Source organism: Zalophus californianus, chromosome 12, assembly GCF_009762305.2.
Source record: "Zalophus californianus isolate mZalCal1 chromosome 12, mZalCal1.pri.v2, whole genome shotgun sequence".
Classification (NCBI taxonomy): Eukaryota; Metazoa; Chordata; class Mammalia; order Carnivora; family Otariidae; genus Zalophus; species Zalophus californianus.
In genome coordinates this window covers 62,499,246-62,526,677 of record NC_045606.1, presented here as the reverse complement: position 1 = coordinate 62,526,677, position 27,432 = coordinate 62,499,246, and the positions used below count along the sequence as shown (strand labels likewise).

General features: G+C 38.3%; 1 protein-coding gene across 2 annotated transcripts in view; it reads right to left on the bottom strand.

The window, feature by feature from the left end:
• AVL9 (AVL9 cell migration associated) overlaps positions 1-27,432 on the bottom strand; it is a 65,196-nt gene that overhangs the window by 15,330 nt on the left and 22,434 nt on the right. Inside the window, exons 2-10 of one of the 2 annotated variants that reach the window (XM_027573352.2) lie at positions 26,103-26,223; positions 24,297-24,382; positions 21,874-21,945; positions 18,349-18,438; positions 16,574-16,640; positions 15,674-15,714; positions 14,859-14,897; positions 9,308-9,377; positions 8,474-9,012 (exon numbers count right to left, since the gene is read on the bottom strand). In XM_027573352.2, coding sequence (XP_027429153.1) covers positions 8,474-9,012; positions 9,308-9,377; positions 14,859-14,897; positions 15,674-15,714; positions 16,574-16,640; positions 18,349-18,438; positions 21,874-21,945; positions 24,297-24,382; positions 26,103-26,223 — 1,125 coding nt within the window. The remainder of the gene's footprint in view (positions 1-8,473; positions 9,013-9,307; positions 9,378-14,858; positions 14,898-15,673; positions 15,715-16,573; positions 16,641-18,348; positions 18,439-21,873; positions 21,946-24,296; positions 24,383-26,102; positions 26,224-27,432) is intronic. The other variant, XM_027573353.2, reaches the window with a different exon arrangement.

Sequence of the window (27,432 nt, the reverse complement as noted above, 5' to 3'; positions counted from 1 at the left end):
GGACAGCCACCTCTCTCTCCAAGCCTAGAGAGCTAAGGAGGAAAGGAAACTTCCGAACCCTGCCCACTGCTATACCATCTCTGACTCACTACAGTACTATTCCAGGGGAACCTCAGGTCTTGATTGCACTGAGGCCAGTTAATTGCTCCCCTTATCCACGAGTGGTGGTCTAACATGAAAATTGTCTGACTTCATCATTTTGTTCTCAGTTCAGCTTAAAAGCTTCCACAGTAACTAAGGAACTGGAGTTTTTCATTTGGGAAGTGATGTTTTAAGCCCATGAAATAGTATCCTATTTAGTAGAAAGCTGTTAGTTCTTTCAGAAAAATCTGAAAACACATAACCACCAGCATACTGTTATGAGAATAGCAAAGCACTGAATGGCATTTGTCTTATTGCCCTATTGCTAAAAATCATACAAAAATATTTCAAGACATTTGCTATTAAATGTTTAAGGCAAAAAAAAAAAAAGACTAGCAATAGCTGTATATTTATCTTCTATTTGAACTGTATTTGAAAATACTACCCTGAAAATTATAGTTGAATTGCCAAACCACAGCAGGCAATTAAGTGTACAAAAAGCAGCATATTTCCCACGAATAAAGGTGTTAACACTTCAAAGATGCAATGAAGGAGGATATGGCACTTCTGTTGGAAGATTCTAAATCACGACAGATTTCCAATAGGTGGTACAACTTGTATATGCAGCCAGCAGGGCACACTTGTTGAACCCCTGACCTTGTTTTCAATCTCAAGTCCTGTGACAATTTTATTTTTTTACTTCTTATCACTTAAGAAAAAAACAAACCACTTAACTAGATAACGTTCTCTGGATGATGTGTTATTTATATCACGAGACAAATCTCTGTGAGTGTAGGAGACATCCCTTTTGCTACTTCATGTTCTTCACTGTATCCAAGAACATGCGTTGTACCTAACAGGTGGTTGTTAAATACTTAATATGGGAGAGAAGACTTCCAAAAGTTGGAAGACAGGTCCAGTAACCTGGTTTTATTCTTTTCCTTGACAGTATCTTTCTCTGTTCAATAAAACGCTAGCCAATAGAGGCAGCAAAAATAAACCCGTGTCGGGGCGCCTGGGTGGCTCAGTCGATTAAGCGTCTGCCTTCAGCTCAGGTCATGATCCCGGGGTCCTGGGATGGAGCCCCGCATCAGGCTCTGTGCTTGGTGGGGAGCCTGCTTCTCCCTCTGCCTGCCGCTATGCCTACTTGTGCTCTGTCAAATAAATAAATAAAATCATAAAAAAAAAATAAACCCGTGTCTATGCATTAGAGATACTCAGTACAGTGCTTCTCAACCCACGCCCCTCTTGGGACTAAAGACTGAAAGGACCCCCGCGCTCTTCATTCAGCATCACTCAGCTGCTTTAAGGCTCAGGGTTCATGCTTTACTTTGTGAGCTATGTATTGAAAAACAATAGACTCCCCGGGTGCCTGGGTGGCTCAGTTGGTTAAGCGACTGCCTTCGGCTCAGGTCATGATCCTGGAGTTCCAGGATCGAGCTCCACATCGGGCTCCCTGCTCGGCAGGGAGTCTGCTTCTCCCTCTGACCCTCTTCCCTCTTGTGCTCTCTCTCATTCTCTAATAAATAAAATCTTAAAAATAATAAAAAAAAAACAATAGACTCCCCTTGCCCCCCAGGTACCTATTTCTAAACATATAATAATATTGAATGTTCTTTATATGTTATAACAGCACAAAAACTAAGTATGTTTTTAAAAATCAACACTTTTTAAAAATATAAAAAATTACATTTCTTAAAAAACTATACATATGCTCTTTGACTAGCATTCTACTTCTTATAATTTATCCAGGTACACATGCTCATGTGTGAAATTTGTAAAGAGTTATTTATTGCATTGTTTATTATAGCAAAAGATTGGAATTCTAACTATTCATGAGTGGGGAACTGAATAAATTGCTCATCTGTACAATGGAACATCCAGCAGCAATAGTGATGAAATTAACTTCCAAGGAATATTTGGTAAGAAAGAATAAGGGGTATAAAAGTAGGGAGGGATGCCTGGGTGGCTCAGTGGGTTAAGCGCCTGCCTTCAGCTTGGGTCATGATCCCAGGGTTCTGGGATCGAGTCCCGCATCTAGCTCCTTGCTCAGCGGGGAGCCTGCTTCTCCCTCTGCCCCTTCCCCCTGCTTGCGCTTTCTCTCTGGCAAATAAATAAATATCTTAAAAAAAAAAAAAGTGGGGAATAGTCTGCTACCATTTGTGTATAAAAGGAGGGGGAAAATATCTACACATTTGTATATGTATAAGATACCCCCAGAGAGAAACAGAAGACACTGATAATGCTGGTTTCCACTGGAGGAGAGGGCACCTGAGTAGCAGGGGATGGAATAAGAGGGAGACTTTTTTTATAGATGCTTTAGAATCTTTTGAATACTGAGCCATGTGAAAGTATTACATATATATATATTTTTAAAGATTTTATTTATTTATTTGATACAGAGAGACAGCAAGAGAGGGAACACAAGCAGGGGGAGTGGGAGAAGCAGGCTTCCCGCTGAGCAGGGAGCCCGATGTGGCACTCAATCCCAGGACCCTGGGATCATGACCTGAGCCCAAGGCAGATGCTTAACGACTGAGCCATCCAGGCACCCCAAAAGTATTACATATTTATAAAATTAAGAGTTCAAAATGGCCTTAAAATTATGTCAGTTATTTTTTTTAAATTGTAGTGTATATATATTTTAAAGATTTTTATTTATTCATTTGAGTGAGAGAGAGAGAGAGAGAGAGAGAGAGAGAGAGAGAGCATGAGCCAGGGGGAGGGGGAGGGGAGAGGGAGAAGTGGACTCCCCGCTGAGCAGGGAACCCAATGTGGAGCTTGATCCCAGGACAGCAGGATCATGACCTGAGTCAAAGGCAGACACCCAACCGACTCAGCCACCCAGAAGTCCTGTGTCATACTTTTAATGATGAGCTATTTTTCCTAAATTTTTTAAAGTTCCTTATTGTATGGTAGCAGCAAGAGCCCGGGTCCTTTCACATAAAACAGCCTCCATACCCAAGCCCACTTCTGACTTTTCACTTTTCTAGGGTAATTTCCATATTTGGAGCTGTAGTATGTAATAGTAAAACAAAACAAAACAAAACAAAACAAAAACCCAAAAAACGCCTGAAACAGTATTTGCACACCCATGTTCAAAGCAGCAGCATTCACAATAGCCAAAGCGTGGAAGCAACCCAAATGTCATTGACAGATGAATGGATAAACAAAGTGTGATATATACATACACCAGAATATTATTCAGCCTTGAAAAGGAGGGAAATGACGTATGTTACAGCATGGATGAACCTTGAGAACATTATGTTAAGTTAAACAGGCCAGTCACAAAAAGATTAATAATGTATGATTCCACTTAAAAAGGTGTTTAGAGTTGTTAAATTCACAGAAACAGAAAGGGTGGTGTCCAGGGGTAGGGGGAATGGGTAGTTATTGTTTAATGGTTATAGAGTTTCAGTTCAAGATGAGAAACTTCGGATCTACAGCACACCAATGTGAATGTAACTTAACACTACTAAACTGTATGCCTTAAAAATGGTAAACAGGGTGGGGCGTCTGGGTGGCTCAGTGAGTTAAATGGCTGACTCTTGCTTTTGGTTCAGGTCATGAACTCAGGGTCACGAGATGGGAGCTCTGTGTCTGGCTAATTCACTGGGCGTGGAGCCTGCTTAAGATTCTCTCTCCCCCTCTCCCTCCTTCTCCCTCTGCCCCTTCCCCCCTTTAAAAAAAAAATGATAAACAGGGTAAATTTTATACACCCCCCCCCACACACATTTTTTTAACTGCAACTAAAAAACAAAAATCCCACACCTCAGCTTGGTAAATCTAGCAAATCTGTCATGAGCTAATCTGCTAAAGAGCTGCAAAAGCACAATGTGCCTTCTCTCTTGTGCCTTGGAAAGGGTTACAGTGTGATCAGGACTGGATGCCATTTTCTCATCTCTCCTCCGGTCAGGGATGATAAACATGTTCATGAAATGGAAGCCTCCCTGTTATAGGGATGTCCCTTCTCTCCACAATTTATCTGGGGTTTAAAGGTAATCCCTATCAAAATCTCAACCTGTGTGAGAACTTAAATTGATCCTAAAATGATGTGGAAATGAAAAGGGCTAAGAAATGCTTAAAGATCAGTTAACAAGAGGCAAAGCCTTTTTTCTGCCTGATAGGATATACATACAGGGGGGAACTGCCCCAGGATGGACAAATATACAAATCTACAATATCAATGAAACAACAAGAAAGAGTCCAGAAAGACTCCTTCCTCAAACATACACAGAGATTAATTCTAGTTAATAAAAACCAAACTGTGAAAGTCAAAACTAAATAGCTTTAAAAGATAACCTAGGACCTCAAGGTAGGGGGGACTGCTTAAATATGACCTCCAAGGCACTAACCATAAAGTAAAAAATGATAAAACAGAAAAAGTATTTAGAATATATGAAGTCCCACAAATCAGTGACAAGGAGGACAATCCAGAAGTTTTGAACAAATACACAAAGGGGAATCCAAATGGTTAACAAGAATATGGAAAGCTGTTCAATCTCAACAATTACTGAAAAAATGCAAACCAAGAGCCACAAGATATTATCAAATTGGCTAAGTATTAAGAAGTCTGATATCAAGTGTTGGTGAGAATGCTGAGCAGTTGGGAACTCATACCCTGTTGTGGGAATGGTGGAAATTGTCAGAACCACATCAGTAAACTGGGAATTCTAGTTAAGTTGAAAGCACCCATTCCACATGATCCAGTATTCCTGCTTTTAGGTACCAAATGCTATAGAAACTCTGGCATGTGTCTAGCAAGACTCCTGAAAAAGAATTTCATAGCAGCATTATTTGTATAGCCAGAAACTAGCAACAGTGCAGATGTCCATCCACACAATTGATAAGCTGCACAACAGCTGAAAATGGAAAACTATATAGAACAATAATATACAGTATTATGCAAAAACATGAATGAAACTAAAAACTATGTCAAGAGAAAAAAAATTTGTGGTTCCACTTAAATAAGATTCATAAACATACATCCATAATTTTTTGGCTAGCCAATCAAGGTAGCTTTGATAACCTAAATTTGAAAATACAAGCTGCCGGGCTGCGGGGAGCCTGCTTCTCCCTCTCCCACTCCCCCTGCTTGTGTTCCCTCTCTCGCTGTCTCTCTCCCTCTGTCAAAAAAATAAATAAAATCTTTAAAAAAAAAAGGGGGGGGGGAAGGGCCTGGGTGGCTCAGTTGTTAAGCGTCTGCCTTCGGCTCAGGTCATGGTCCCAGGGTCCTGGGATCAAGCCCCACATCCGGCTTCCTGCTCGGCGGGGAGCCTGCTTCTCCCTCTCCCACTACCCCTGCTGGTGTTCCCTCTCTTGCTGTCTCTCTCCCTCTCTGTCAAATAAATAAATAAAATCTTAAAAAAAAAAAAAAGAAAAAAGAAAGAAAATGACAAGCTGCAAGCAAGCAAACCAAATATAAACTCAGAAGCAATACTTAAAAGATTAATAAATGTGGCAGATCAAAAATTCTGGTTTCTAACTACATATATTTTTAATTTTTTGATAACTTTATTGTTTTACTAAAAAAGTTACAAACTGAAATTAAGATTTCTAAATTAAGTGATCTTCTTATGGAGACATTTATTTAAAACACCAAAGGTATCAGATATATGTAATTAAAAAAGAAACCAAAAAACAAAAACAAAACAAAAAAAAACTGGGGCACCTCAGTGACTCAGTTGGTTGAGCATCTGACTCTTGGTTTCGGCTCAAGTCATACTCTCAGGGTCATGGGATCGAGACCCACGTGGGGCCCCACACTAAGTGCAGGGTCTGCCTGAGATTCTTTCCCCCTCCCTCCCCCTTCTGCTCCTCACCCACCCCCTCCCACTCGCACTCTTGCTAAGTAAAATCTTTAAAAACAAAAACCAAAACACCAAAACTAAGAAGCTAATCTTTAAAAAAAAAAAGTAAAAAATTCAAAAATAATTTTTTTAGTGTCTGCCTAAAATCATCTTCCCTATCCCTCAGATACTAAAAATAAAAATCCTTTTATTCAGTTAAGAGTTACTTCAACTGAAGTGACTTCTCATCAGAGTTTCATTTATAGTAAGATCCAACTAATTTTTACCAAATAATAAATATTGCCTAACTGGAAGAAAGGAGGCAGAAACAGATTCATGAGATTAAAACAAGTGGGAACCTTAACTCCCAGGGCTCTAGGCCTTCTGGCTGGTCCTGCTGTAACTGCTTTGCTCCAGTGTGTGGCCAATTCCAGGACTCTTTCAGTAGTAAGGCAGGAAGATTTAAAATCAGGGAAAGACCTAAGAAAAGCCTTCAGGACTCTTCCACATCTGAAAATAGCTACCCCAACTTCCTCTTTTGCTTTTTTCCATTTCCCACATTCTCCAACACTTCTCTGGTTCTAAAGTGGTACAGCCCAGCAGAGCACACATACCACATAGGAGAGTTTTCTAATTTTCCTCCTCCTCCTTTGGTTCCCTTAGTTCCTTCCCTTCACCTTATGGGCACTGTACCCGAAAGTTGCCTCTAGTCCCATTTCCTCTCCCGACTGCACCCCAGTTTCTTCCCTACACTTCCTAAATAAGCTCTCAGGATAGGTTCCAGCATATTTTAGCATCTGGTATCTACAGCACTCTCAGTAAGGCTCATTCTAAAACTGACATGAAAGGCATCATCCTCCAGTAATTTCACGTACCAGAGAGAAGACTGGAAAAGCTGGAGAGCTGGAGCATCTCTTCTAGACTTAAATGTTTTATGATGTATAAATTTGTTTCTATTTATTCATACACTGAATCAGGGGACCAGTCAGCTTATTCTCTCCAAGGCTCAATATCCTACCTTCAACAATATTCTCCAGGCACCCCCTAGCTTCTATTTTTAAAATTACTTTTAAGCTGTTTGGCTAACCTAATTTCTTCTGTATTAAGTCCTTTATGATCTTCAAGCGAAAAAAAAAAAGCCTAAAGACAATTCACTTTTAAGAATACTGTGTCAACTATATTTCAATTAAAAAAGGAATATTTCATACTCCAAAGTTAATGACAAAAAAGAATCAGCACTTGTATTTACAACTGTGATTGAATAACAAATTAGATTTTAATCAGTACATAATAAAACACAAAACCAAAAAGAAAAACATTTTATTTACCATAATGATGGTGGTAAGTCCATCATACATTCAGTAGTGGTATAATGCACACAAATAGAATATTCTGCCAAACATGGTTTATAGGCAGCCACCAAAATGTTTACATTGCTTTGTTTAATTTAGCAACCTCACAGACAAAAATAAAATCCCTCCCAAGTTAATCACCCTCCTAATAGCTCCACATGATAAAAATTGGAGGGTGGGTGGGTAAAGCTTCAACAAGTACAGGTAGTCCTAACACCCACATGTGAGTTCAGAAAACCTGTAACTGGTGGCTACTAACCATAAGCAGCAGTTTGAGAGTCCTTAGTTTTCTCCCTAGGTTTCTAAATCCCAGTTTTAAGAAACTGTGCATTAGTTCAATCATAAAACAAATTAAGATAATTTCAGAATCTCCCAGCAGGCCACAAAATGAACAAAGCATTCTCCGTTAACTATTCATCAATACTGACTTGGGGCAAATACTTATTTGTAAAGCTGGATAAACCCAGGAAGAATTTATCATAGAGAAAGAAATACATGTTCCAATCAACCCTACCCATCTTTCTTTTCCACATAAAGTCTTACTTCATGCACAAAGGACAGTATTTAGAGAAAACCATAAAACTGTGCTCTAGTTACCAGAAAGATGTATCTGTCTTTCATGGTAGACTGCAAGATCATGGATATAAGAATATAGAATTTAGTATGGTACCTGGCATATGTGACACTAAGGTCACAGATAACCATAGCACTATACATTATGTATTTTATAGTTTTCAAGGAAAATTTTCAGACCTGAAAATGTGTTCAACATTGCCAAGTTAAATTCTAAAAGGGTTGTCAGGGGGCACCTGTGTGGCTCAGTCAGTAGAGCGTCCAACTCTTGGTTTCAGCTCAGGCCATGATCTCATGGGTCGTGAGATTGAGCCCCATGTCGGGCTCCACGCTCAATGGGGAGTCTACTTGAAGATTATTTCCCTCTGCCCCTCCACCTACTCTCTCTCTCAGAAAAATAAATAAATCTTAAAATAAATAAATAAATAAAAGGATGGTCAGATTCTTTAAGGGTCTCAATAAGGAACACTAGGGGCATCTGGGTGCTCAGTTGGTTAAGCATCCAATTCTTGATTTTGGCTCAGGTCATGATCTCAGGGTTGTGAGATCGAGCCCCACACTGGGGTCCTGGCTCGGTGGAGAGTCTGCTCGAGATTCTCTCTCTCTGCCCCTCTCCCCATTTGTATGTGCACTAACAAAGAAATCTTTGAAAAAAAAATAGCAAACACTAAACTTTACCTTTGTGAAGATGGCCAGGGGCATGCCATATTGGTCTTCTTCCAAACCGGAAATTAGCCCTGGTATCAGGACCACCTGGCCCGTATTAGCTTGAGGTTGTACAGTAATCGGAGGACTGTCTGAGGGCACAGACTCCTTTGGAAAAGAGTTTGTCTGTTCTGACCCCACCTGTTCCCTTTCTTTCAAGGTGGGGTCCTCTAAGACGCTAGGATCCAAGGTCTCCCAGTCACTTTCTGAAGACTCTGGAGATGGGCGAGAAGGAGGTTTCAAATATTGACTGGTTTCATTAGGTTCCTGTCCTTTGCTGCTGTCATCATCTACTTGGAGCAATGGTTCTTCAGTGTTGATGCCAGCATCTCCTCCATGGTTTCCTGTCATGATTTTCTTAACAGTTCCTGAGTTGGTATTTGAAATGTCGGGAGCAGACACAGAAATAAAATCATCTGCAGGGGGATTGTTTTCGTGAAGCCCAGCATCTTCAGACATACTCTTTCGGGGTCTGTACTGAGAACAGTCACTGAGACCATGTTCAATCATGCCTACAACATACAATATTGGAGAACAGCTTGGCTTACAATAAGGTGGGAAAAGATAAAAGTTTCATATTCCATTCTAACTAGAACTCTCCTATAAAAATTTTAGTAAGTTATGCTTGCACACGTTTTAATTAAAAAAAAGAAAAATATCATACAAAACAGAGAAACCCAAAGCCAAAAGAAAACCATGTTAAAATAGAAATGTTATCTGTAGCAAGTTTATCCTTAAAATTTTTTATCATTCAAAGTTCCAGTACAAGTTAAATGAAAGAATGAGTACATACTGTTAACCTCTTACCTGGAAAAAGGGATAACACAGTCATCAGGGCACCCACCAATTTATTCACTGGAGAAATATAAAAGAGAACCTGAAATGGATTAAATCAAAATTAAATTAGAAAATCCATGAGTCTACAAAATAAAAAAAGCGGGGGAGATATAGAGAAGGAAAACCACTTCTTTACAGAAGAATAACAGCTAATATAGCACTAATGAAAGAATCAAAGAAATCACTAAGCATCTACCATGATTCTGTTAAAAATTACCAATGGAAGCTAAAACTACTATGAAAGGTTGCTGGACAACAGGATATTCACATAGCTTCAAATATATCATCCCATAGATTAGCTATTAGTTGCGAAGAGAAACACAAGTACCTCATTATGAAGAAATCTGGGGACTACCACTTTAATCAAATGATCAAATTTCACATCACCAATAATACTACAGACAGTTATGGACCTCCTGGTATGATAACTCGGAGAAGGACACACCTGTATAGTACTCTTGCCAAAAAAGTTTAATCTGAAACTAGCCAAAAGAAAATAATCGGACAAATCTAATCTTATAACTTGTTTGTATTCTTTAAAAAAAAAAAAAAAAAAGCCAATGCCATGAAAAACAAAAAGAAACCAAAAAAAGAGCAAGGTGGTAGAGCAGTTTGAGATTAAAGGATTAAAGAGAACTATAAGGCAATACATGATCCTTGGTCCCCAGAGTGAACGAAACAACCAGTTTATAGGACATTATTATAACACCCGAGGAAACGTGAAAATGGACTGCATTTCTTGAATGTGAAAATGGTATTTTGGTTACATGGGAATATACTCTTATTCTTAAGAAATACATCCTGGGGCGCCTGGGTGGCTCAGTTGGTTAAGTATCTGCCTTTGGCTCAGGTCTTGATCCCAGGGTCCTGGGATTGGAACCCCATGTCAGACTCCCTGCTCAGCGCAGAGCCTGCCTCTCCGGGGAGCCTGCTTGTCCTCACTTGTTCTAGTCTCTCTCTCTCTCTCAAATAAATAAATAAAATCTTTAAAGAAAGGAAAAAAATATATCCTAAAGTTTAGGGGTAAAATACCATGATTTTAAAATTATTAGGATTCGGAGGGGGGAAATGAACATATATAAAGCAACATAATGCAAAAGTGGCAAAATGTTAATCGTCAATACAGATCAAGTGTTTAAAAGTTCATTATAGTATTCTATCAACTTTTCTGTAGGTTTGACATTTTTTCAGAATAAAACTTGAGGAAAAAAATCAGAAACAGGATTAGATGTTTAAAAGCAACACTTGGTAATCATTAAGTTAGTTGAAAAAAACAAGCAAAGGGGTGCTTGGGTGGCTCAGTCATTAAGCATCTGCCTTCGGCTCAGGTCATGGTCCCAGGGTCCTGGGATCGAGCCCCGCATTGGGCTCTCTGCTCTGTGGGAAGCCCGCTTCTCCCTCTCCCACTCCCCCTGCTTGTGTTTCCTCTCTGTCTCTCTGTCAAATAAATAAAATAAAATCCTTTAAAAAAAAAAAAAGACAAGAAAAAACAAGCAAAGATTTGCTTAGGTGAGTTTTTTTTTTAAACAATTAAATCATTTAGTGACACTGAAGTGCTATTTGCAGAATATATAGCACCCACAATTGTCTATGCTTTCCTTATAGATGATCTTACTTAAGGAGTGCTTTCCAAGTACAGAGAAACCAAGTGTTGCATTAAAGGACATCCTTATTTCATCAAATCATATCAAAAGAGTATACCTGTGATCTGCCACATTAGATAAAGTTATAAGATCATAAATGCCACTACATGTAGCTAGGCTAAGTACTATTTTGGGAGACTTTTGTTTCAGATACATATATTTATGTGTGCCCTGGGTTGCAATGTAAAATACTTTTCATTATGAACTGCAATAACAAAGTTTGAAACCTACAACTCAACAAGTAAAAAAAAACACCCCCAAAAATCTGATTAAAATGGGCAAAGGACTTTAACAGACATTTCTTCAAGGAAGACATACAAATGACCAACAAGCACATGAAAAGGTGCTCAACATTACTAACCATTAGGGAAATGCAAATCAAAACCAGGAGATACCACCTCACACCTATTAGGATGGCTACTATCAAAAAACTAAAAAACAACAAATGTTGGTAAGGATGTAGAGACACTGGAATCCTTGCACACTGTTGACAGGAAGGTAAAATGGTGCAGCCACTATGGAAAACAGTATGGTGGTTACTAAAAAAAAAAATTAAAAATAGAATTACCATCTGGTCCAGCAATACCACTTCTGGGTATACACCCAAAAGAGTTGGAGGCAGGGTCTTGAAGAAATGTATGCATACCAACATTCATAGTAGCATTATTCATGAAAGCCAAAGGTGGAAGCAACCCAAGTGTCCATCAAAGGACAAAGGGATAAAAAAAATATGGTACGTACATACAGTGGATGTTACTTAGCCCTTTTTAAAAAGGAAATTCTGACACGTTATGCATGGATCAGTTTCGAGGACACTATGCTTAGTAAAACAAGCCAGTCACAAAAAGACAAATACAGCATGATTTCACTTGTATAAGGAACTCAGAGTAGCCAAATTCATAAACACAGTAAGTAGAAGGGTTGCTGTCAGTGGGGAGGGGAAAATGGGGAGTTACTGTATTAATAGGTACAGTTTTAGTTTTGCACAATGAAGAGTCTGTGAATGGATGGTGACGATAGCACAACAATGTGAATGTACTTAATGCCACTCAGCTACACACTAAAAACTGGTTAAGATGGTAAATTATGTGTCTTGTGTATTTTACAATTAAAAACTTTTTAAAAAGTTATAACATTGCACATATGGTATGTTAGATTCATTCATTTTAAAAATTACATGTTTCTCTTTGAAGAAGAAATACATATTCATTACAGAAAACTAGAAAAGTATTTCCTTCTTAAAAATATAACCTAGGGTCACTTGGGTGGCTCAGTCAGTTAAGTGTCTGACTCTTGTTTTGGCTCAGAAAATGATCTCGGGGTCTTGAGACCAAGCCCTGTGTCGGGCTCTGAGCTCAGTGCGGAGTTGGCTTGAGATTCTTTCTCTCCCCTTCTCCTGCCCTTCCCCCTGCTCACGCTCTAAGTAAGTAAAAAAATCTTTAATAAATAAAAATATAACCTACATTCTCAAACTGATGATATCTGGGGCACCTGGGTGGCTCAGTTGTTAAGCGTCTGCCTTCAGCTCAGGTCATGATCCCAGGGTCCTGGGATCAAGTCCCGCATCGGGCTCCCTGCTCAGTGGAGAGTCTGCTTCTCCCTCTCCCTCTGCCTGCCGCTCTGCCTACTTGTGCTCTCTATCTCTCTGTCAAATAAATAAAATCTTTAAAAACAAAACAAAAACTGTTGATATCTTTCCTTCCAGTCTCTCTTTAATGAATATTTATTTATAAAATTAGGATCATGGGCTTGATATGTAGTTTGATAAACTTTCACTTAACATTCAATGAAACATCTTTACAACAATAAAAAAAAATCTCAGAATCTCTTTAGTCATTTGGAATTATATACAAGATGAACCAGTACTTATCCACTGATAATTCATTATTATAAATTATTCTGTGACAGAATGTCTTAGGTGGACTTTGTATCCAACTCACATTAATTCTGGAAAATAAAGCTCTAAGAGAACTACTGGGCCAAAGGAATAAATATATATTTTTTAAAGATTTTATTTATTTATTTGACAGAGAGAGACACAGGGAGAGAGGGAACACAAGCAGAGGGAGAGGGAGAAGCAGGCTTCCCACAGAGCACGGAGCCTGATGTGGGGCTTGATCCCAGGACCCTGGGATCATGACCTGAGCCCAAGGCAGACGCTTAACGACTGAGCTACCCAGACGCCCCAGGAATAAATATTTTTAAGGTAACAAACCATACTGGACATTAAAAATGGCTGGCTTTAGAACATCTATTCCACCCCTACTCCACTTAGCACAGTAACATGGTATATAAAACTGGCCCCAGATCCAAGGGCAGCTCCTGATTAGTCTAAACCAGAGGTCAGCAAACTATAATACTAAGAATCCTTCCTTTGCAGGCGATATATATGGTCTCTGTCACAACTACTCAACTCTGCCCCTATAGTGCAAAAGCAGCCATAAGCAGTAAGTAAACGAATGGGTATAATTGTGTTTCAATAAAACTTTATAAAAATAGATGGTGGGCCAGATTTGGCCCTGGGGCCTAGTTTGTACACCCGTGGTCTAAAATCGTGGCAATCCAATCTTTTTGTACTAGAGAATGGTCTGGAACCCAAGTTTAAACCAACTAGTTTATGTACTTCTTTGGCAACAATTATTTGTTCACTCCAGGCACACGGCCTCATGGGTTTAAACAAATTGCAAAGGAAGATTCTTATAAATGGTTTGGGAATAGGTATTATTTTTACCACCAACACCACCAATTATTTTTAAGATTTTAATGACTGAAGATTTTACTAATTTATTTCAGAGAGAGAGAGAGTGCGCTAGCAAGCAGGGGGAGGTACAGAGAGAGAGGGTGAGGGAGAGGGACAAGCAGACTCTCTGTGCTGAGCACAGAGTCCAACAGGGGGATTAGATCCCATGACCTTGCGATTACGACCTGAACCAAAATCAAGAGTTGGCTGTTTAACTGACTGAGCCACCCAGGCACCCCAATTTATTTATTTATTTTAGAGAGCGAGCGAGCATGCGCCAGTGAGGGGAGGGGCAGTGGGAGAGGCTCTCAAGCCGACTCCCCACTCTGCATGGAGCCTAACCCAGGGCTGGATCTCACAACCCTGAGATCATGACCTGAGCCAAAACCAAGAGTCTAACACTCAACCGACTGAGCCACCCAGACACCCCTCTACCACCAGTTATAACTGAGAGAGCATACAGACCAATTATTGTTGGCAGTTAACCTACACTACAAGGGAAACCAGGCACAGGATAAAGCTAGCACTGCAGACTGTGGAGCAAAGAGATGGAAAAAAATCTGAATACTTAATTATACCATAGAACCATTCAATCAGCCATGAAGTCTGCAGTAACCCAATACATTTCATTATTATTTAAGTCTGTTTAAATTGGTTACTGTCAAATTGCCCCTAGAAAAGACTACACAAATTTATACTTCTGTGGTAGTGAACAAGAATATGTGCTTCAGTCTACCAAAATATGACAGGCAAAAAAAATCTTCATTTATACTTTACCATTAGTTTTAATTTTATATAGTATTTAAGAAATGTCAACACATTAGTTTGTGATGTAGTGTTCCATGATTCATTGTTTGTGCATGACACCCAGTGCTCCACGCAGAATGTGCCCTCTTTAATACCCATCACTAGGCTAACCCATCCCCCCACCCCCTCCCCTCTAGAACCCTCAGTTTGTTTCTCAGAGTCCATCGTCTCTCATGGTTCGTCTCCCCCTCTGATTTCCCCCTTTCATTCTTCCCTTCCTGCTATCTTCTTTTTTTCCCCCTTAACATATATCATGTATGGTGATTAACATAATGAAAAATTTTTAAAAAATGTCAACACATGTTAAATATTCCATTCCTTCAAATCTCACCTTTTTTTCAAGAAGAATTAGTTTAAACAGGATTAAGACCTAAAGAAAAAATACTGTATTAAAATAAACTCAAGCCTATTATTCATTTGCCTTTTCCCTTCCTCAAACATAACCATATATCATTTAATCAATAATATTAACTATAGTGCTTAAAACTACATTGAAAATTATGAACTTATACTGAAAAATTAAAAATTAAGAACCACTAAAATCCATTAAAAAATTAAAATTAATTAAAATCCATTAATTAAAAATTAAGAACCACTTAAATCTCTAACAAATTATGCTTTTTGGAAGGAGTTATATCATTTTTGCTTGAAATATCTGCAAGCTCCTTCAAGGGCAGGGACTATTCATTTGTTTCTGGATGTCCAGGGCATTCACACAGCAGATACTCAATAAATGTGTACACATGAATGATTAATGTGTGTATGTCCCAGTCAACATGTTTAACAATAAAGATCAGAAGACATAAGTATAGATATTTTATTAGAAAATGTTTCACTCTCAGAGCAACATATAAACTATTCTGCAAGATTAAAACATGTTCCTTTCCACTCTAATTTCATGACATCTGAAATTACAAAGACAACAGAAAAAGTATCCTCTTCTGCACAGAAATAGACAGTATTCCTATACTTTTAAAAACTTCTATAAGCTCTACCAACATTTTCAACTTTTATCATTATGAGAACAGTCTTAGAAGAACTAAAATATGGTATGCCACAATCTGTATTGGACCTTGTAGCATAAAGAATTTGCTCAGTTAAATGAACACAATTTTAGTACGTTATAAATTAAATAAGGTATCATACCTTGTGTCGAAAATGAAGCACAAGATCTCGAGGAGATAGACCTACAACATTAACAAAAAAGCTAATCTGTGATGACAACCTATGGGTTTTGTCAAAGAAAGTTTCTTCCCATCAAAGGAAAGGCGGGTAAAAATAGGAAATAGTAAGAATATGCAAATATTAAAATATTTACATAATACTTGATTATGTACACATATACTTGGAATTTATCAAATAACTGTTAACACGGTCAAAGATAGCATAGTCCAACAGAACTTCCTACAATAATGGAAATGTTCTAAAACTGCTTTGTCCAATACAGTAGCCACAAGTGACCAATGAACATTTGAAATGTAGCAAATGTATTGACAAAATGACTTAACTTCATTTAACTTTTATTAATTCTAATCTAAATGTAAATAGCCACATGAGGCTAATGGCTACTTTATTAGTTTCTCATCATGAAAAGGATATTTACTGAGTGCCTATTGCGTACCTTGGACACCAATGAATACTCTGGATTATCAAAACAGTATAAATCAAACAAAACCCCCAACTTGAAAAACTTTAGGATAGAAAAGAGCTGAGCAAATCTCTCTCTCTTGCTCTTCCTCTCTGTTTTAACAGGGAATTGACCTGGCCAGCCCTATCATATGAAAAAGAAAAAACTTCTGTTATTATTCTGAAAAGCAGAAATTTACTTTATAGAATAGTTCTAAATATTGCTACAATTATGTTATAACCTTTCTTAATAGAAATACTGGCTAAGAAGATATGTAAGGGAACAGAACATCAAACATTGAAGAATTTAAATTTAGATCCCATACAGAAATTTAACTTTATGAAGTTTTACATGCAACTCGGTTTACCAAATGGGAAGAAATGAGGGCATTTCTTCTGATTTGTAGAAAAGCTACTTACCAAGATATACTTGGGATCCTTCTAATGAAGTTCCTCCCAAGGAACTATTCATATGCTCATAAAGCTCCTATAAAATATAAATTCAATTTAGAACATTTTACAATCATTTCAGACACTAAATTAGAAGTATGATGACCAGGAAAAAATTGGTTCTTTAACCGAGGCAGTTTGTTTCGCCAGTAACAATGAAGGTCTCTCTGAAACCTTACCAGTTTCCAGCACTCCCTCCTTCTCTTCCTCTTCATTTTAAAGCTTAGTTCACTCACATGGTGGTATGGATTCTAGGCTAAGTTTCCTCTACTTTCTTGCTAAACACCTAATTGTCCTATACTCACTAAAATCCAGGAGAGATCCGTGTTCCATTCACTCGTGGCAGCCCAAAGAAAAACATGCTATCCATCTTTAGTAAAACAGTCATGTAGTCTGTTTTTTTTTTTTAAGATTTTATTTATTTATTCATGAGAGACAGAGAGAGAGAGAGAGAAGCAGAGGGAGAAGCAGGCTCCCCGCCAAGCAGGGAGCCCGATGTGGGACTCGATCCCAGGACCCTGGGATCACGACCTGAGCCGAAGGCAGACGCTTAACCATCTGAGCCACCCAGGCGCCCTTTTGTTTTTTGATTGGAACCAGAAGACTGATAAACATATTGTGCAGTATATTAATAAGACAAGCAAATTTAGAGAAGCAATGCTATAGCAAAAGAGCTACCACCCAATAATAGAAACACTTATGTTAATTATAGTCCTTTGTAGTTATTATTTCCTAATAAAAGGCAGTTTGGTTAAATTTATTATTTTTTTAGATTTTGTTTATTTATTTGACAAGAGAGAGACACAGTGAGAGAGGGAACACAAGCAGGGAGAGTGGGAGAGGGAGAAGCAGGCTTCCTGCAGAACAGGGAGCCCAATGTGGGGCTCGATCCCAGGACCCCAAGATGGTGACCTGAGCCAAAGGCAGACGCTTAACAACTGAGCCACCCAGGCGCCACCCAAGTTTGGTTAAATTTAATAAATATCAACTGTACATTCTGGACAAATCCTTTGCCTTTCAATGTTATTTCCTTTTCTTTTTTTCAATTTGCAAATCTTTGTGGTTTTTTTTTAATTTTTATTTAAATTCTAGTTAGTTAACATACAGTGGAATATTGGTTTCAGGAGAATTCAATGATTCATCACTTACATGCAACACCCAGCGCTCATCACAAGTGCCCTCCTATATACCCGGCGCCCATCTAGCACATCCCCCACCCACTTCCCTCCATCAACCCGCAGCAGATTGTTTTCTATCCTTAAAAGTCTCTTATGGTTTGTTTCCCTCTCTCCCTTTTTTCCCCCCTCCCTTTCCATATGTTCATTTGTTTTGCTTCTTAAATTCCACATGAGTGAAATCATATGGTATTTGTCTTTCTCTGACTTCTTTTGCTTAGCATAATACATTCTAGCTCCATGCATGTTGTTGCAAATGGCAAGATTTCATACCGCATCTTCTTTACCCATTCATTAGTTGATGACACTTGGGCTCTTTCCACAGTTTGGCTGTTGTTGATAATGCTGCTATAAACACTGGGGTGTACGTACCCCTTCAAATCTGTATTTATGTATCCTTTGCATAATAAGTAGTAGTGCAATTGCTGGATCATAGTAGGGTCAGTGTTACTGTCAAAGAAGAATGTCTTTCTTAAGCTAACAAGATTATATTCCAAAATATTACTGACAAGATTAATTGATTCATGAATCTGTTTTCAGCCAAATATATCTATAGAGGGATATAGTTACCTTTAGAATGGAAATTTGGGAAAAATCCTTCTCTTCAAAATATGCATGTGTAATGAGCTGAAGTTTTGCTTGAAGTAAGCCATAGAGAGGCTTAAAGAAAAAAAAATACTATTAGTTGGATAATAGTAAAAAAACAAACATCTTACAACTTTGTAACTGAAAGAACAGGGAGAAAAACTAACTTCAACTTTAGTATCTTATCCACAGCTAAAAGCTGTTTTATCACCTGTTCCAGCTCTATGGCTGCGGTTGAAAAGAGCCTGACACACTTGGAGTACAGTGGTTAAGAGGTGGGCACAGACCCCCCGGATCCGCTCTATCACTCGGCCACATAACCTCAAGCACTGAATCTCTCCACATTTGCTTGCTGATGTGAACACTGGCATATGAAAAAACAGCACATCTTATGCCATTTCCAGAACTAAGTAACACAGATAAAAGCACTTCGAGTGCCTGGCACATGGAAAGCACCTAAACGTTAGCTATTATAAAATTTAAAACATTCTAATTTCTGCACTGTTCTGCTGGTTTGTGGTGACACTTAATCATCCTTATAACAGCCAGTTCTTATATCTAGTTGAACATTCATAATTAAATTTAAGTTCATTTCCCTTTTTTGTCCTCTATGGAGGCTTGGAACAACTAGTCTGTGTCCTCTATCAAAATGTTCTTTCGTATACTTCAACAAAATTATTCCTTAATTCTTATTTTTATTTAAGACCCTTTTCTACTATTTCCATCCTTTATTTTCAGTGTTCTTTTCTAGATGTTTCCTGATTTCTGTGTCCTTAGAATGCAGAGACCATGCTGTATATATACTCTTAAGTAATTAAAACAATACCGGAAGAGCTCCCCCCACCAATATCCCTGTTAATATATCATTATTACCATCTTAAAGTTCTAAGTACAAAATAATATTTTATATACTTTAAATATATATTTTATATATATTTTCATTTATTCTATATATAAAGACTACAATGAACTATGAGCCACCAAACTCTTTTGCGTGAGCTAGCTCTCCCTATCCCCTATGCTGTTTAAAGACAGATAAAACTGGATTTTCACCCCCAATTTTATCACTTAATAGGTTTATGAGAGTTATTTTTTCTCTCATACATCTTTATTTGTAAAATGAGAGCAATAAATACTTAGATCTCACTGTTATATGAGGATTCAAATGACAATTATATCTAAAAAGTGTCTGGTATAGAATTAACACCTGACATATAGGGACCTGATGAATGGCACTTGTTATTATTATAATTGTTCTTTGAAGAAAGATTACTCAGGAAGTCTTTTAACATGTCACACTTGCCTTAGTATCTGATACTCCTATACTCTGATCATCTGGCCCAGTATAAAAAAGTATTCACTGGTGTCTTTTTCAGGCTACCCTTCTAAAAACTAAGTGCAATCTACCAATGTTCTGATAATGGGGTCTTTTACAACCTTGTTTTTTTCAAGGAGTCTATTCTTGCCCTCTATTTAAAATTATGATCTTGGAAGCAATAACTGATCCTCAAAGTCTTTTTTTTTTTTTTGAAGATTTTATTTATTTGACAGAGAGAGACAGTGAGAGAGGGAACACAAGCAGGGGGAGTGGGAGAGGGAGAAGCAGGCCTCCCGTCGAGCAGGGAGCCCGATGCGGGGCTCGATCCCAGGACCCTGGTTTCATGACCTGAGCCGAAGGCAGACGCTTAATGACTGAGCCACCCAGGCGCCCTCGATATATTATTAAGGCCCACAGTATAAATTATCATCCAGAATTCTTTTTTAAGATTTTATTTATTGAGAGAGTGCAAGAACACGAGCAAGAGAGCGAGAGAGCGAGTGGGGAGAGGAGCAGTGGGAGAAGCAGGTTCTCTGCTGAGCAGGGAGCCTGACATGGGGCTCGATCCCGAGACTCTGGGATCACGACCTGAACCGAAGGCAGCCGCTTAACGAACTGAGCCACTCAGGTGCCCCTATTCAGGATTTTTTTATGCTTAGTAGTAAAAGCCAAATAAGTCCTATTTTGCAAAATTCAACATATATTAAGCAAATTACATTTAAATTGTCTGTGGATATAAGAAACTGGACAAGGCAGGGGCACCTAGGTGGCTCAGTCTGTTAAGCATCTGCCTTCAGCTCGGGTCATGATCTTAGGGTCCTGGGATTGAGCCCTGTGTCAGGTTCCCTGCTTAGTGGGGAGTCTGTTTCTCTCTTCCCCTTTCCTTCTGCACCCCACCCCTCGTGCTCACTATCTCTCAAATGGATAAGATCTTAAAAACTAAAAATAAAAAAGAAACTGGACAATGCAGAAGAAATAAACAAAACCTACATACATGCGGTGACTAGGCAAATGAAATATTCTCCATTTTGACTTAGGTTAAATGCAGAAATGTTTGTATTCAGTAATCATACCGCTATCAGACAATTAATATGATAGAGATCTGGATTTTTCCCCACAAAGGAGATCTGGGAGATTATATTTACATGTAGAATTAGTCATTTGGTGTTACTGGTAAAGGTGTTATTCTCCCATTAATAAAAAAAAGGAAAATTACAAATGATTTAATGAAGAGTTATGAAAAATAAATGTTCTATATTTTCTTCAAAAAATAAAAAGTTAAAATTATACACTTGCATCTGATCAAATTGTACACAGATGAAACAATTTTAAAGTATTGTTATTGTATAATTCATTGTCATTTCTGTTCCTCAAAAACTTTTAAAAGATTTTATCTCTTTTTTTTTAAAGATTTTATTTATTCATTTGAGACACAGAGATAGAGAGAGAGCATGAGTAGGGAGAGAGGCAGAGGGAGAGGGAGGATGTGGGGCTCGATCCCAGGATGAGCCAAAGGCAGACGCTTAACCATCTGAGCCACCCAGATACCCCAAGATTTTATCTATTTTTTAGAGAGAGCAAGAGCGTGCCCACACGAGGAGGGGGAGAGGGAGCGAGAGAATCCCAAGCTGACCTCCTGCTGAGCACAGAGCCCAACCCTGAGCTCAACCTCACAACTCTGAGATCATAACCTGAGCTGAAATCAAGAGTCAGACGCTTAACTGACTGAGCCACCCCAGGTGTCCCCAAATTTTAAGTTTTTAAAGAGCAAGTTAAGGTTACAATTTTTCATAGCAAAAGTCATGTACTTTTATATCATCAATAAAATCTGAGCGATTATGATATTTTGAGTTTTAGTAATATATTATTTATCCAAAGTCTTAAAAACAAAATAAAAATGGATAAATGAAATATATTAGCTACCTCATTTTGGTCAAGTGTCAACCTCTTTTCCAAATACCTAGTTAGGAGATTTCCTTCGTCTTATCTAGTTGTGGGTAGAGGTGCAAATGAGAGTAAAACTGCTGAAAGGCAAAGAGAAAGAGGAGATGCACAAGAATAAGAGCCCCTAATGAATTTTAATCTATTACTGTTTCCATAAATCTCTCCTTATTCTAATAATGCCTTATTCTCAAGTAAAAATCTGACACGAATATTTAACAAACACATTAACGAGTTATTTGGTCTCTTACCAACTTGCTTAGAACACAGACACTTTTCTGAACGGTCTCTCTGGTGATATCTGCTTGCCGTACTTTCAATGCCTATGTAAACAGTCATCATTAGAAATATTTCATAGAAATATTTAAAAATCATTATCTTTCAATATAAAAATAGCAGTGAGGTAGAAAAAATTTCTTACATTTAGTTAAACTCCAAATTTATTGAGAATCTCAGAAAATATTTATTGAATGAGTCAGCCAGGAAACTTTGTGCCAGAATCTGGTGGCACTAGGAATGTAACCATGAGAGATAGTTCCTACTCTCAAGGAATTTACTGTATGATGGAGAATACTTTATGTGTAAGTTGCCACACCCATAATGCAAATCAAATGTCCTTGATTCTGGTTTGAAAATGGGCATCCTTTCAGAGACTACTGTTCCTGGTGAGAAGGGGCTAGTTTAAAACTCCCAAGACAGAAGAACTGGCAACAGTTTTGTTAAGGTGGTTCAATGCTGCCTGGAGTTTATCCTGGCAAAATAGTATTGTAGACCAGCCCTGAGCCGTAACTCATGCCTTGATGATTCTGAGGATGACTACATGAGATGTCTGTAAGTTCTCTGCTAGTAAGGAACAAGCGTTCATTTGATCAATCTCAGATAATTCTGTGAGGAAAGTTAGAACTTTTCTTCCCCTCTGTAGTGTACTGCCTGACATCTCTTTGGACCTGTCCTGAGGACCAAGGGGACTCAGTGTCTTCAACTGACTGATGACTGATGACCAGTCATTAAACTAAGAATAGAGCCTTCCTTCAATCTGTTTTCTACCTCTCTGCCTTGATTGGATTCATCTATCAGGTCTCACTTTCATTCAAAGGGAATCAATCTTTTTCCTACGTTATAGGTCCTTTGGATACCTATCTTATCATTCCTCTGGTTATCAGGTGAGGATAGAAAAATTTGGAGAAAATGGCAACCTCAACATATTGTGGAGTGGGTCAGACCCAAGGGGTGAGGAAGACAGGCAGTATGAAATGCCATTTAAAGGCTATGCAGAGCACGACAACTGTTGTTAATGTTGACAGCTTTGGAGAATTTTACTAGTGTTTACACAACCTAGAGGGGATGAGACTAAAAGGTACAGATTTCCGAGAAAGGGTTGGGGGCAACTCAGTTCATCTCACAGAAATGTACATTAAGGGTAACAGTATATGAAGCAATCAAATGTACAAAGCTATCAGGCTAACTCTTACTCTCAGGTTTATCTTTATCTTTAAATTCAGTTATTCATTCTGTAAATATTTACTAGGTGTGTCCTATATTCTAGGCCCTGTGTGTGAAGGGCTGTTTCAAGTAGTTAACTACTTTGGGTATGGTGGAATTTGCACCTGCAGTTTATTTTGAAATGGTTCAGGGAAAAATACAGACACACACACAAAGCTGACATTTGTTGAATCTAGACGGTGGGCATACAGGTGTTCATCATACAATTCTTTTAATTTATCTGCATGTTTGAAAGGTCATTAAAAAAAGCTAATGAAAATTTTAAAAGATTAACTTAATTATTCACCTGAGGAAGCTTTTAAAACTTATAATTGCCTAGGCCCTACTCCCAGAGATTCTAATTTAGTCACCGCAAAAGGAAAGGTCAGGAAATGTATTTAAAAAAAAAGAAAGTCTCCAAGTAATTCTGGTTAAAAATCACTGTTTTAGAGCAGTGGTTTGCAATCTTGGCTACATACTGGAATCACCTGAGGAGCTTTTAAAACTCCTGAGAACCAGAACATTAAATCAGAATCTCTGGGGTTGGGACCCAGTCCTTTCTAGTATTTAAAGCTCTCCAGGTGACTCCAATGTATAGCTGAAGTTGAGAAACACTCACTACTTTAGAGTATTAATGATGTCATGATAGGCAAGAGATTTTTACTCAGTGTCTTCACCACAAAAAACCAGTGCTGCTCAGAAGCAAGCCATATGAAAGGGGAAGCTACCCATCTTGGCTTATGTGAATTTATTAATTAGAGTTATTATAGTAATTCAGGAATTAAGCTGGCAGGTAATTTAAGAATTAACAAAATCTTAGTTGTAGATAATTAAGATAACATGCAAGTATTTCAAAACTACTCAAGTATTTTCCCCTAATTCTAAACAGCTGCTTAAGGAACAACATACATTATCACTTCATTTTTCTAAATTATATACCAAACACTAGAAAAAGAAAATTCAAGGACACTATAAAGTTTAAATACAGTATTGGAAGACAAATGGATAATTTAGGTATCACTATATAAAAACAATGGACAAAATATTTTATGGTAATTATAGTTACCCATGTCAACTTACAAAAACATTCATGTGAATAAACTGGTACTATTGGGAAAACAACTTCAAATTGTTTATAAAAATCTAAAATAATACCAGTGTTTTCTGTTGTTGTTCATTGTAACTACCATACCTTGGCTTCAATCTGTCGATAACAGGAGATACCATACACTGTGGCTCCGTTTCCATTTCTGGGTGGCAAGTGAAAAAACACAGTATCTAAGAGACACACAGAAAAATGTAAATACCAAAGTGAATTACCCTTATTAATAAATAATGTAAACTGAAGTATTATAATACAGTTAATTACAACCAAAATGATGATGTAACAAGGAACCCATGTCATACCTACTTCTAGCATCACAACCACTGGTTTCTTAGAATCCATCTTACTGCCTTACCACGTACATTCATTCATGCACATTCTCAAAAAGCCCAAGGGGCTGAATTATAACAGGTTAATATTGAAACTACAATCACTTATCTCAGAAAATACTTAACCAACCATAAAAGACTCTTAATCATAGGAAACAAACTGAGGGTTGCTGGAGGGGGGCCGGGTGGGGGGATGGGGTAACTGGGTGATGGACATTAAGGAGGGCACGTGATATAATGAACACTGGGTGTAAGACTGATGAATCACTGACCTCTACCTCTGAAACGAATAATACATTATATGTTAATTAATTGAATTTAAATTAAAAAAATTAAAAGGAAAATATTTTATTTCAGATTAAAAGAGGTATAGAATCATACAAACAAAAGGTAACACATGAATCTTGGATAGATCCAAGAAATTCTTGGAATAACTGGAGAAATTTGAACATAGATTAGATATTAGATATATTCAAATTACTGTTAAATCTCTTAGCTGTCATAATGGTACTGGAAGTTATCCTGAGGAATGATCTTACTCTTAGGAGTGCATGCTGAAGTATTTAGAGGTAAACTAAATGTCTACAACATTTAGTTGTCATAATGTCTACAACATGGTGTTAGACTTTCAAATAGGAGAGGCAAAACTGTACACACATAAATATAAAGAAAATCTGTGGGATATTCACTATACTATTCTTTCAACTTTTCTGTATGTTTAAAAGCTTTCATAATAAAAAAGTTAGGAAGAAAAGATTTGCAAGGTTAAAAATAATGTATTTAAATTTTACACTAAACTGCACAGTAACATTTGCTTCATTTCATATGAAAATTATTAAGTATAAGAGGTAATTAAACCAAGTTTAGTCTGGTGTTTTGCTAGAGTCCACGCCATAATAAAACGTCCTTTGTTGAGCCAAAGCACTCATTTATAGGGTCATAGGAGACTCAGCAGTAATTTCACAGCATTGCTTTTTCTCTGAGGGTGTTAACATGTTCCTCTTATCTGCAAACTTTTTTTACACCCAATATGGGGCTTGAATTTACAATCCCAAGATCAAGAGTCTCACGCTCTACCAACTAAGCCAGCCAGCCACCCCTTACATGTAAACTTAAGCAGAGCACTGCAATAGCAGTGGCTCCAGGGGTGGAGAAGCAATCCCAGGTAGGCATTGGAGTACTAACCTAATAAGTTTGCAGCTAGAGCCCTAGTCAATTGGTAGCCAGTACAGGTAAGCCCTTTAGTTTCCCTCTGAGAGGAGTCTGAGGTATGAATGTAGGAAGTGCTACCAGCAGCAGACGTCCTAATCTGGCCACTTACTTTGGCCAGGGCTCCTGGCAAAAGAGTGGCCAACGTTCACTAACATTACCAACATAAGCCCAGCACTCCTCTGGAAATCTTCCAGTGCATGACTAGTCATCTCTAAACAAGCATTTAAAATATTTTATGAATAGTCACAAGAAGCCAAAGGCCTTTGATTTACCAAAATACTTAGAATCTAAGATGTCTTGGTAAATTAAAAAAAAAAAAAGGCACCTACTAATTGTTCCATTGTTTACATACCTTCCTGGTAGTTGTGTGCGCCATCTGGTAAGGCAAGGAAGGGCAAATACTTCCATTCTTCAGGTAAAGTGTGGCTGTCATGTCCATCTCCTGGAATCAGGGGCGGGTAAGAGAATTCAACCTAAAATAGTAAGCAATGTTAGCCAAAAGGTTTTATCATGATCAAAGGGAGCATTTTGCCTATCAGGATAGGCAAAAATACTATAAAAATACTTTTTTTAAAAAAAGATTTTATTTATTTGACAGAGAGAGAGAGAGACACAGCCAGAGAGGGAACACAGCAGAGGGAGTGGGAGAGGGAGAAGCAGGCTTCCCGCTGAGCAGGGAGCCCAATGCGGGGCTCGATCCCAGGACTCTGGGATCATGACCCGAGCTGAAGGCAGACACTTAACGACTGAGCCACCCAGGCGCGCCGCAAAAATACTTTAAGATTTTTTGATTTGAGAGAGCGCAATTGAGAGCATGCGCAAATGGGGGGAGGGGGCAGAGGGAGAAACTCTCAAGCAGACTTCCCGCTGTGTGGAGCTCAACACAGGGCTCTATCTCATGACCCATGGGATCATGACCTGAGACAATATCTCAAGTCCACAGCCTAACTGACTGAGCCACCCAGGAGCCCTCGCAGAAATAATTTTTTAAGATTTATTTACTTTAGGGACGCCGGGGTGGCTCAGTCGGTTAAGTGTCTGCCTTCAGTTCAGGTCATGATCCCAGGGTCCTGGGATCGAGCCCCGCATTGGGCTCCTTGCTCATTGGGGAGCCTGTTTCTCCCTCTGTACTCTCTCTTGCACACGTGTGTACACTCTCGCTAGCAAATAAATTAACAAAATCTTTAAAAAAATTTTATTTACTTTAGAGAGCAAGAGAGAGTGCCTGTCGGGAGGGGGTCAGAGGGAGAGAGAGAATCCCAAGCAGACTCCATATTTAGCTCAGAGCCAAAGCAGGGCTGGATCTCATGACCCTAAGATTACAACCTGAGTCGAAATCAAGAGTCCGATGCTCAACCAACTGAGCCACCCAGGCGCCCCCTGGCAAAAATACTTTTAAACTCTGAATGACAGATGTAAGGATAAGCCACACTTACTAATGCCATTTGGCATTATCAGCAAACCTGCTTATACATAAGAGGAAAAAGAAAAAAAGAATGAAAAGAGGAAAGATTTGTAAGTCTTTTCATCTTTCTGATTTAAAGGTGTTTAGATGTTAATGTGCAAAGGAAGATAGGGGGTAGAGTGGTGGTGACTGGCCTGGAGATTTACACTTGGGAACTATCATCAAATAGATGGTAATTGAAGCCATGAAACCCTGAGAAAAACCAACATCCTACTGA